We start from the raw sequence: 11,594 nt of genomic DNA, 5'->3' as shown, positions 1-11,594 counted from the left end.
CCCGGAATATCTTCTCTCTATTTTGCTCCACAAATGCTGTCTGACTCGCTTAGTTCCTTCCAGACTCTTGCATTTACAGTCCCCTGTGTCTCTCTTTTCAGGACTTGCCCCTTCAGTTCTGCCGTAGAATGAACCATGCTCTTCTCTGCGGCTTTATCTATGGTAGACTTGTTTAATGTGTTTCTGATCGCTGCTGTGGAAATGAACACGATTCCTGCTCACTGAAAAGGAACAGTCATTCCCGGGACTGCAGCGCCCCTAGTGGACAGCCGCGGTACCGCAGGCGTTCAGCAGCTCCCCGAAAGTGAATGGACCTTGAACCAGGAAGTACCGGGAGTTAACATGGCTTCGAAAGGACAGGTCGAGAGTTTAACCAAGGAGGTAATTTGTCCCATCTGCCTGGATTTCTTCACCGACCCGGTTATACTGGAGTGTGGTCACTACTTCTGCCGCTCCTGTATCACACAGTGTTGGGAAAGGGAGAAGAGAAACCCCTGCCTGGAATGCAGAGAGGAGATTGCAGACCGCACCCTCAGGGCATTAGCAAATCTGTCTGAGAAAGCTCGAAAACTAAACCTGAATCCGAAAGAGAAGGAAAGTAAACTTCACTGCGAGAAACATGGGGAAGACCTGAAGCTATTTTGTGAAACGGACAAGACACTGATCTGCCTGATCTGTGCGACTGCGCGGGAACACAAGTCTCACAACTTCATGCTGGTTAACGAAGCCGCTGAAATCTACAAGGTAAAACTAACCAGGTTTTGATCAGCTGTTTACTTAGTTGCATAATGTCTGATGTCTTTACTCTCTGATTCCCAGGGTCGGGTTAAATCTTCCTTAGACTCTCTCACTAAAAAGAAATCGGACTTCGAGGAAATGGAGCAACAACAGAAAGAGAAGATTTCTGGAGTTCGGGTGAGGCTCCTGAGCAGAATTTACAAATTCGCTGTGTAGTTTTGTTCCATTCAATGCAGAATAGCAGAGTATCGCAGCTCCACTAACCTGGGATCGATCCTGACCCCTGGAGCTGTCTGCGTGGAGTTTGCATGTTCTCCCCATATCCAGTACCTTCCTTTAGCCGACATTGCATGGTTAAACGGTAAATTGACGACTGTAATTAATCTTGTGACGTTGGGTGGTCTGTTTAGTCTGTTGGTCGGGCTTAGTGGGTCAGAGACTGAGTATATGTTTCAGGGAGACGTGGGGGAATGTGATGGAGAGGATTGTTCTGAGAACCAGCAGAGACATTACTGGGCTGAATGGTTACCTTCCATGTCAGAAGGAAATACAAAAAATAGCCTCAAATAGTAAACTAGCCTCTCCTTTCATTTGACAGGAACAGACACACAGCCTTCAGTCCCAGATCACATCCCATTTTGCTGAGCTGCGCCGGGTTCTCACTGAGAAAGAGCAGCGTGCACTCCGAGATCTGAGGAGTGGATTCTGAATCCAATGGAGAAAAATCTTCGAGAGATTCAAAAGAAATTAAATTCTATCCAGGAGGAAATCACAGAGGAGAGGATTCTGAATCCAATGGAGAAAAATCTTCGAGAGATTCAAAAGAATTTAAATTCCATCCAGGAGGAAATCACAAAGTTACAGGAACGAATGGATCAACAGGAAAATATCACATTCCTCATGGTGAGCGATTTCAATTTGTTTCTGTAAAAGTGCCCAGTCACAAAATGATGCATTTTATCTCAAATACTGTAGTTGGAAACTGATTTCCACCATGTGGACATCCTGACTGTTCAGAATTGTTGTTGTCCCAAACCGCCTCCTAGTACATCTGTACATCACAGGACAGTCTGCAACCTTCTCGGGAATGAGTTACTCTGATCAGAACACTGAGCTGGTGGTCGTTTCTGTGATTCCCACGTATAATATCCCCAATACTTAGAGTAACACCGAGTTACAGTCACAGGCTGTGAGTGTGTTTCTGATATTCTTTTCACCTCATTTCTTGTGGGATTTATTAACAACCATTTGATGCTTTATCTTTGGCTATTGGTCTCAGACAAGGAGAAATATTTTCTCCACTCCCATCCCATCAAATCCATTCGGAGGTATAAATTCCTCCATCTGATCCTCCTTGACATCATATCCAGATAAAAATACACAACCTGTCCAGTCTGTCCTGCAAGTTCCATCCTCTCAGTTTTGGTATAAATTTCATAAACATTCCTTGTGCTTTCTCCCGTCATTCCCCTCTTTCTCCATTCGTTTCAGTGGGAGAGAGTTAAGTGGGAATTTTCAGCAACTTGTAATAACTTGTCTCAGATTCCTGCTGGTCGGATGCTGATGGTCAGTCTCAGTCAATTGAGATCTGTGTTTTATTTATTTCAGGAGGAAGCTCGTCGGAAGAGGAGGTAGGACATGGTCTTTACTGAAACTCTGTATGGATTTGTAAATCAGTTCAAATATCACTGACGATCAGTTTATAACCAGCTGTATGATATTTACAGGACTGGTGATAATGACAAGACATTGTCAGTGACAGACGGTGCCCTACTGGTTGAAAAATTCTATCACCCCTATTTGTTCGACATAGCATTGGGAGAACCGTTTGACGGCATTAAACGAGGTAAAACATACAGATTCATTCCGGCACCAACCCCACCTGCCGGGAGGCATCACTGCCACACGGTCAGCTGGAGATGTCAGACCCTTGAACACACCAAACCAGGGACAATATACAAACAATTCTCTGTTCTGTTAGGTGAATCACTGCATCCTGTTCCCATTTGCACTGGGCAAACAAGCCAATGCTCGGGTTTGAAACCTGACATGGTAGCTCTGGAATTAATATTCCATTAATGACATTAAAGAGTATAAAATCTGGTATCACTGTGGTGACAGGGATTGTCAGAATAATACACCAGTCCTTCGAGCCCCTCCCCCTGTCTGACCTGTCCATGACCGCAGTCTGATTGACTCAGCTCTGCCCCCTGCTGGACTCGCCAGTCTCACTGCTGTGATCAAACCACCACATTGAGACTGAGCCCAGACACACCAACCAGCATTTACACTGGTGGACACAGCATGACCGGTCTGGCAAATCTCCCTCACACACATTCACAAGAAGGTTCAGCAGATTGTAGTCAGAGCCTCAACATTGCACATTGTTAGTCCCCTCAGTAACCTGGAAACTATTCTCTTCAGACACAGTGAATGGCTTCTATTTGAACAATTCACACGTGTCACCCATATTCCATCTACACACACAGTTCACCACAGGTTTTCCACCCCTCCCCCATCTGGTCCTGGTTCCATCTGCCATTCATCTCTCCCCTAATGGTTCCCATTGTCATAAACAGAAAAATGTCTGCAGATGCTGAAAATCCAAATCAACACACACAAAATGCTGGAGGAACTCAGCAGGTCAGACGGCATCTGTTGTAATGAATAAAAATTGATGTTTTGGGCTGAGATCCTTCTTCAGGACTAAAATTGAAAAGGGGAGATGCCAGAATAAAAAGTGGGGAGTGGGGAGAGAGGCTAGCGAGAAGGTGATAGGTGGGAAAGCTAAAGGGCTGGAGAAGAAAGAATCTGATCGGAGAGGAGAGTGGACCATAAGAGAAAGGGAAGGAGGAGGGGACCCGGGGAGTAGTGATAGGAAGGTGAGAAGAGGTTAAAGGCCAGAGTGGGGAATAGAAGGAGAGGGGAGGGGATGAGAAAAATTTTACCTGAAGAGGAAATCAATATTCATGCCATCAGGTCAGAGGCTACCCAGGCAGAATATAAGGTGTTCTCCTCCATCCTGAGGATGGCCTCATCTTGGCGCAAGAGGCGGCCATGGACCAATATTTTGGAATGGGAATTAAAATGTTTGGCCACTGGGAAGTTCCCCTTTGGGCGGATAGTGTGGAACCTCCTTTACTGATCAGATTCCAGCACAGGTTGGCCCTTGTGCTCCTGTTTCTCACCCTCCCACAGCTGTCTCCCACCTTCCCATCTCCCAAACTTCCCCGCAACCCCGCTCCGACTAGCGATCAAAACTTTCACTGTGTTGCTCTCCACCTGTCATTCACTTCCCAGTGTCTCCCATCTCCACAGTCCACACTCCCCACCCTTCCGCTACCTGGAGCATCGTGCCTGCCATCTTTCACCAATCTTCAGTCCACAGTCACTTCAGACTCCTGTCTCATCAGTCCCCTTCTCCTCTGCTCAATCTAACCCCTCATAACCCTATATATCTCTGTTAGATCACCTCCCAGTCCATTTACCTGCATTTGGTCTGTATCCTTCTAAACCTCCCTGTCATCATTTCTCAGTCCCAGGACTCAGCTCCTCTTTGGTGCCAGTTCCACAGGGCCCTCAATTCCCCCGTATTACAGAAGATGATCGACCTCATTTTCTACCACATTACAGAAGCAAATGTGCTGCAGGTCCTAAAATGCAGAAGGGTCGATAAATCCCCAGGTCCTGATCAAGTGTGTCCCAGGAAATTGTGAGAAGCTCAGGAAGAAATTGAGAGGCCCTTTTGGAGATATGTGTGTCATCGATAACTACAGGTGATGGGCCAGAAGACTGCAGGGAGACTAATTTTGAACATTTATTGAAGATCGACTGTAGGGAAAAGCCCTGGAAGTACAGACCGGTGAGCCTAACGTCAGAGGAGGGTACATTAATGGAGCAAATTCAGAGAGACAGCATCTACATTCATTTGGAAAGGCGAGGACTAAGCAGGGAGACCCAGCATGGTTTTTTGCATGGACGGAACGGTAGCATAGTGGTTAGCACAACGCTTTACAGTACCAGTGACCCGGGTTCATGTCCCGTCACTGCCTGTGAGGATTTTGTACGTTCTCCCCGTGACCGTGTGGATTTCCTCTGGGTTCTCCGGTTTCACAGTCCAAACCCATACGGTTGGCAGGTTAATTGGTCATTGTAACTTGTCCCATGGTCAGGCTCGGATTAAATCAGGGGTTGCTGTGTGGTGGGGGTTATTGTAACTTGTCCCATGGTCAGACTCGGATTAAATCAGGGGTTGCTGGGTGCTGGGGGTCATTGTAACTTGTCCCATGGTCAGGCTCGGATTAAATCGGGTTTCTGGGTGGTGGGGGTCATTGTAAGTTGTCCCATGGTCAGGCTCGGATTAAATCAGGGGTTGCTGGGTGGTGGGGGTTAAAGGGCCGGATGGGCCTATTCCGTGCTGTATCTCAATAAATAAATTACAGCTGATGAAAGAGCAGTAGATGTTGTCTCCATCGAGTTTAGCGAGGGATTTGACAAGGTAGCAGAGAGGTAGATGACATGGGATACAGTAAAATAGGACTAGGAGGGCCTAGATGGCCTGTTTCCGTGCTGTGATTGTTATATGGTTAAAATGTCTGACCCATTTAGAAGCTGAAGTTGTTTAAGATGTTGCTGAGGCCTAACATCAGTTTTGGTCACCTACCTATAGGAGAGATTAGATTAGATTCAACTTTATTGTCGTTGTGCCAAGTACAAAGCCAAATGAAATGCAGTTAGCATCTAACCAGAAATGCAGAGAATAGTGTTACTTACAAAATAGACAATAGACAATAGGTGCAGAAGTAGACCATTCGGCCCTTCGAGCCTGCACCGCCATTTTGAGATCATGGCTGATCATCTACTATCAATACCCGGTTCCTGCCTTGTCCCCATATCCCTTGATTCCCCTATCCATAAGATACCTATCTAGCTCCTTCTTGAAAGCATCTAGAGAATTGGCCTCTACTGCCTTCCGAGGCAGTGCATTCCAGACCCCCACAACTCTCTGGGAGAAGATGTTTTTCCTTAACTCTGTCCTAAATGACCTACCCCTTATTCTCAAACCATGCCCTCTGTTACTGGACTCTCCCAGCATCTGGAACATATTCCCTGCCTCTTGTCCAATCTTTTCCAATCCCTTAATAATCTTTTACGTTGCAATCAGATCCCCTCTCAATCTCCTTAATTCCAGAATGTAAAAGCCCAGTCTCTCTAACCTCTCTGCGTAAGATAGTCCGGACATCCCAGGAATTAACCTTGTGAATCTACTCTGCACTTCCTCTACAGCCAGGATGTCCTTCCTTAACCCTGAAGACCAAAACTGTACACAATACTCCAGGTGTGGTCTCACCAGGGCCCTGAACAAATGCAAAAGGATTTCCATGCTTGTTTACTCAATTCCCTTTGTAATGAAGGCCAACATTTCATTAGCCTTCTTCACTGCCTGCAGCACTTGCTCATTCACCTTCAGTGACTGATGAACAAGGACTCCTAGATCTCTTTGTATTTCTCCCTTACCTAACTCTACACCATTCAGATTATAATCTGCCTTCCTGTTCTTACTCCCAAAGTGGATAACCTCACACTTCTTCACATTAAACGTCATCTGCCAAGTATCTGCCCACTCACAGCCTATCCAAGTCACCCTGAATTCTCCAAACATTCTCATCACATGTCACACTGTCACCCAGCTTAGTATCATCAGCAAACTTGCTGATGTTATTCTCAATGCCTTCATTTAAATCATTCATGTAATTCGTAAACAGCTGTGGTCCCAATACCGAGCCCTGTGGCACCCCACTAGTCACCACCTGCCATTCCGAGAAACACCCATTCACGGCTACCCTTTGCTTTCTATCTGCCAACCAGTTTTCTATCCATGTCAATATCCTCCCCCCAATGCCATGAGCTCTGATTTTACCCACCAATCTCCTATGTGGGACCTTATCAAATGCCTTCTGAAAATCAAGGTACACTACATCCACTGGATCTCCCTTGTCTAACTTCCTGGTTACATCCTCAAAAAACTCCAATAGATTAGTCAAGCATGATTGGTAAATCCATGCTGGCTTGGCCCAATCCTATCACTGCTCTCTAGATATGCCACTATTTCATCTTTAATAATGGACTCTAGCATCTTCCCCACTACTGATGTTAGGCTGACAGACGATAGTTCTCTGTTTTCTCCCTCCCTCCTTTCTTAAAAAGTGGGATAACATTAGTCTTTCTCCAAACCTCAGGAACTGATCCTGAATCTAAGGAACATTGGAAAATGATTACCAATGCATCCGCAATTTCCAGGGCCACCTCCTTCAGTACCCTAGGATGCAGATCAACTGGACCTGGGGATTTGTCAGGCTTCAATCCCATCAGTCTACTCATCACCGTTTCCTTCCTAATGTCAATCTGTTTCATTTCCTCTGTTACCCTATGTCCTTGGCCCATCCATACATCTGGGAGATTGCTTGTGTCTTCCCTAGTGAAGACAGATCTAAAGCAATTATTAAATTCTTCTGCCATTTCTCTGTTTCCCATAACAATATCATCTTCAAATTCATTCTTCAAAGGCCCAACATTGTTCTTAACTATCTTCTTTGTCTTCACATCCCTAAAAAAGCTTTTGCTATCCTCCTTTATATTCCTGGCTCGCTTGCGTTCGTACCTCATTTTTTCTCCCCGTATCGCCTTTTTAGTTAAGTTCTGTTGTTCCTTAAAAGATTTCCCAATCATCGGTCCTCCCACTCACCTTAGCTCTGTCATAGTTTCTTTTTTGTTAATGCTATGCAATCTCTGACTTCCTCTGACGATCTGGGGTAGGATACAGAGTTGTCTGGGTGGAGACCTGTGACCAGTGGTTGTTCTGCAGGGATCGGTGCTGGGTCCACTGTTTTTCATCATTCATATGAATGATTTGGGGAGAATGTAGGTGACGTGTTTAGTAGGTTTGTGAAGGACTCTAAAATTGGTGGTTTCATGGACAGTGAAGAGGTTATTTATTTATTTAGAGACAGTGTGAAACAGGCCGTCCCAGACCAATGACCCGCTCCACCCAGCACCCCAACTATTTAAAACCAGCCTAATCACGGGGCAATGTACAATGACCATTTTACCTACAAACCGTTATGTGTTAGTACGAGCTTCACAGAGTGATAGAAACAAACAGCACAGGCCCTTCAGCCCATCTGGACTGTACCACAGCATTTAAACTACCTGCTCCCATCGACCTGCACCGGGACCATGGTCCTCCAACTCCGACCGTCCATGTACCATCCAAACTTCACTTAAATGTTTAAATCGAGCTGGCATGCACCACTTGGGCTGGCAGCTCGTTCCATACTCTCACAACCCTCTGAATGAAACAGTTTCCCCTCATCTTCCCCTTAAACTTTTCATCTTTCTCCGTTAACCCATGACCTCTGGTTGTAATCCCACCCAACCTCCATGGAAAAAGCCTGCTTGCATTTACCCTATCTATACCCCTCATAATTTTGTATACCTCTATCAAATCTCCCCTCAGTCTTCTATGTTACAGGAATAAAGTCCTAAACTATTCAATCTTTCCCTATGACTCAGGTCCTCCAGTCCCAGCTACATCCCTGGAAATTTTCTCTGTACTCTTTCAAACTTGTTTACATCCTTCCTGTAGGTAGGTGACCAAAACTGTACTCAATACTTTGATTTCTGAAGGCCAATGTGACAAAAGTGTTGGGAACTGTCTCATTGTGTTCAGCGTTCTGTGTAAAGCCCCGGCCTTACGTCCTGTATCCAGGGAGGGGTCCCGGCTCTGTGTTCTGCATTCCTGTTCTCCCTCAACCCAGGCTCTGTGTTCTGCGTTCCTGTCCTTCCTTGACCAAGGCTCTGTGTTCTTGTCATGTCCATGTGCCTCACCCAGCACAGGAGTACCTTGCCTAGCCCAGTGCTGGGGTTCTTTCGTCCTGTGCTGCAGTTCCCTTGTCCTGTCCGGGAGTCTCTCATCCCGTCCTGTTACCAGGTCTTTTCCTCACCTGGTTCTGGATTCCGAGCCCGAGTCAAGACCTAGGTTCTGAGTCCTTGTCCAGTCTCTGGCTCAAAGCCCAAGCCCAGGCTCCTAGTTCCCAGTTCCATGTCCAGGTTCCGCTATCCTCGTCAAGTCCTAGCCCAGGCCTGGAATCCTTGTCTCGTCCATGTCCATGAGTCATGTCCAGCGTCCTTTCTTCCTCACTTCCCTTGCTTCCTTCTCATGCCCAGTCCTATTCCTGGTAGTTCAGTGCCTGTGTCTTGCTTTTGGGTCCACTCCCAACCACCCCCCATGAAAATTTTAAACTTGTTTACATCTTTCCTGTAGGTCATTGACCAAACCTGCGCACAATATTCAAAATTAGGCCTCACCAACATCTCATACAACTTCAACATAACATCCATCTCCTGTACTCAATACTTTGATTTATGAAGGCCAAAGAAAAGCTTTTTTATGACCCTGTCTACCTGTAACACCACTTTCGGTGTATTCTGGACCTGTGTTCCCAGATCTGCTGTAGAACAGAGTCCTCGGTGCCCGACCATTCACTGTGAAAGACCGACACTGGGGTCCTACCAAAGGGCAACAGTATTGTGTTATCCATTACATAACCCTCTTGCTCATCGTTTATCCAAGATTACAACGAGATCCTGATTAATTGGGTCTCTGGGCCATTGGATGGAAATTGATTTTAATTCAGAGAGATGAGGGTGTTGCATTTTGGAAGGTAAACCAGGACAGGATTTACACAGCAATCGGGGGCCCTGGAGAGTGTTGTGGAACAGAGAGACCAGGAGGTGATTGTCTTCATCAGTCAGAATACTGAGTACAGGATCTGGGACGTCACGTTATGAGTGTACAAGACATTGGGAAGGCCACATTTGGAGCAGAGTAACTCACACAAACTGCTGGAGGAACTCAGCAGATCAGGCAGCATCTATGGATATGAATAAACAGTTGATGATTTGGGCCAAGGTTTTGTGTGTGTTGCTTTGGATTTCCAGCATCTGCAGATTTTCTAATCTTTATGATTTTGATCACCCTGTACAGTTCTGGTTATCTTTCTACAGGAAGGATGACATTAAACTGAGAGGGTATAAAACAGATTTACAAGGATGTTACTGGGACTGGAGGGTTTGGGTTATAAGGAGAGGCTGAATATTCTTGGTCTTTTTCCTGGAGCTCAGGAGGTTGCTAAAGGAAAATGTAGAGGTGGATACAGTTACAATGATTTAAAATACACCTGGACTAGTACGTGGGTGGGAAAGGTTTAAAGGAATAATGGGCAAATACAGGTAAATGTAACTAGTTCATTGAAGCCAGTTGGTCGGCACGGATGAATTCTGCCTCTTTAAATGCCTCCAGTGTTTACTCACCCCATCCTCATCTGGATCCAGTTGTTGCTCCACCCCTTCCTCACACCCGTTTCCACTGCTATCTCCCATCTTTCTTTCCATTCGTGAGGTAATGTCTTGGCTTGACACACCGACTGGACATCTCCCTTATCACACGCTGCTTGACCGCTGAGATCCTCCAGAATTTTGTGTGTGTTGATCGGGAAAAATCCGCTCTCCATGTCGAGGAAAAATCTCGGGAAGATGCTGATTTTCCGTCCGCTGTGTTTGGGTAAAACCCCGGGAAAGGGTCCTGTCGCCCACCCGACTGTGCCTGAGGCCGAGAGGCCTCTCCCCCCGGACCCGGGGCCGCGCTGTCCGAGTCTCCCCCCGATCCCCGGGTACTCTCTAATTCTCTGCTTCTCCCCCCAGTCTCTGTCACCCTGGATGTGGAAATGGCGCATCCGCGGCTCGAGGTGCCTGAGGATCGGAAGAGTGTGAGATACACCGGGACCCGGAGGAATCTCCCTGACACCGGGAAGAGGTTCACAGACTGGGCTTGTGTGCTGGGATCGGAGGGATTCACATCGGGGAGACATTACTGGGAGGTGGAGGTGATGGGGAATCGGCGCTGGTGTCTGGGAGTCGCCGCAGAGTCTGTGGAGAGGAAGAGAGGGGTCACCCCGAGTCCGGAGACCGGATTCTGGACCATCGGGCGGTTTAATGACGAGATGTGGGTTTACACCTCCCCTGTGTCCCGTCTCCCTGCCGGTCCCATCCCCGGGAGGGTGGGAGTTTATCTCAGTCCGATACAGTTTCATTTTACAACGCCGAGACCAAGTCCCATCTCCACACCTTCACCGGGAATAAATTCACAGAGAAACTTTATCCTTACTTCGGGCCTTGGGATGCAAACGAGTGGCTGAGAATCTGCTCCGGTTCCGCTCCGGGTCTGTAAACGGGTCGGGTCCCGGGACCGGTGTCAGGAGTCAGTCAGTGTAAATATAAATGTGCGGAGAGTGAAATAAACACGATGTGAGAATTATCGATCCATTAATTTTAACTCGTTCACCGCATCCGTCAACGGAACGGAAACACTGAGGATTCAGCAGCAGCCGCGGGCGGCGAGTCCTGAGCTCCCCGGCTCCCCCGGGTCCTAAAGTCCACCGGGACTGACAGGGTTACTGGGGCAAGTGGTGGTGGTGCTGACTGGCAGAGGGAGGTCAGGGTGAAACTAGGTAACACGGGACATGTCTGGGTCTCCCACTGTGTCGGGCAACATCTGTGGAAGGAAATGGGCAGGTGAGGGGTAATAGCTGAGGGAGGGGTGAAAATATGTCAGAACTGGGAGGTGATAGGTGTCAGTGACAGAGGGCTGAAGAGGGTGAGTGGAAAGTGGACCCCGGAGTAAATGGTGGGGGGAGGGCAGATGGAGAGGGTGGGGAGTAGTGTCTGGGTGATGGGCAGATGGAGAGGGTGGGGAGGAGTGTGTAGAGAATGGGCAGATGGAGAGGGTGGGGGAGGAG

The 11,594-nt window shown here is 47.2% G+C and overlaps 1 protein-coding gene across 1 annotated transcript; it reads left to right on the top strand.

Annotated features, from left to right (window-relative positions):
* The first annotated feature begins 336 nt into the window (after positions 1–336).
* On the top strand, positions 337–11,132 carry LOC132394697 (nuclear factor 7, brain-like). The gene is made up of 7 exons (XM_059971079.1): positions 337–744; positions 820–915; positions 1,337–1,440; positions 1,512–1,641; positions 2,347–2,369; positions 2,466–2,584; positions 10,501–11,132. Exons 1-7 carry the CDS (start codon positions 343–345, stop codon positions 10,992–10,994), a joined length of 1,368 nt encoding a protein of 455 aa, XP_059827062.1. The 5' UTR covers positions 337–342; the 3' UTR covers positions 10,995–11,132.
* Positions 11,133–11,594: the final 462 nt, after the last annotated feature.

This window comes from Hypanus sabinus, chromosome 5, assembly GCF_030144855.1.
Source record: "Hypanus sabinus isolate sHypSab1 chromosome 5, sHypSab1.hap1, whole genome shotgun sequence".
NCBI classification, from domain to species: domain Eukaryota; kingdom Metazoa; phylum Chordata; class Chondrichthyes; order Myliobatiformes; family Dasyatidae; genus Hypanus; species Hypanus sabinus.
Note: the sequence above shows the minus strand (reverse complement) of the source record. Positions and strands in the feature narration are given on the sequence as shown.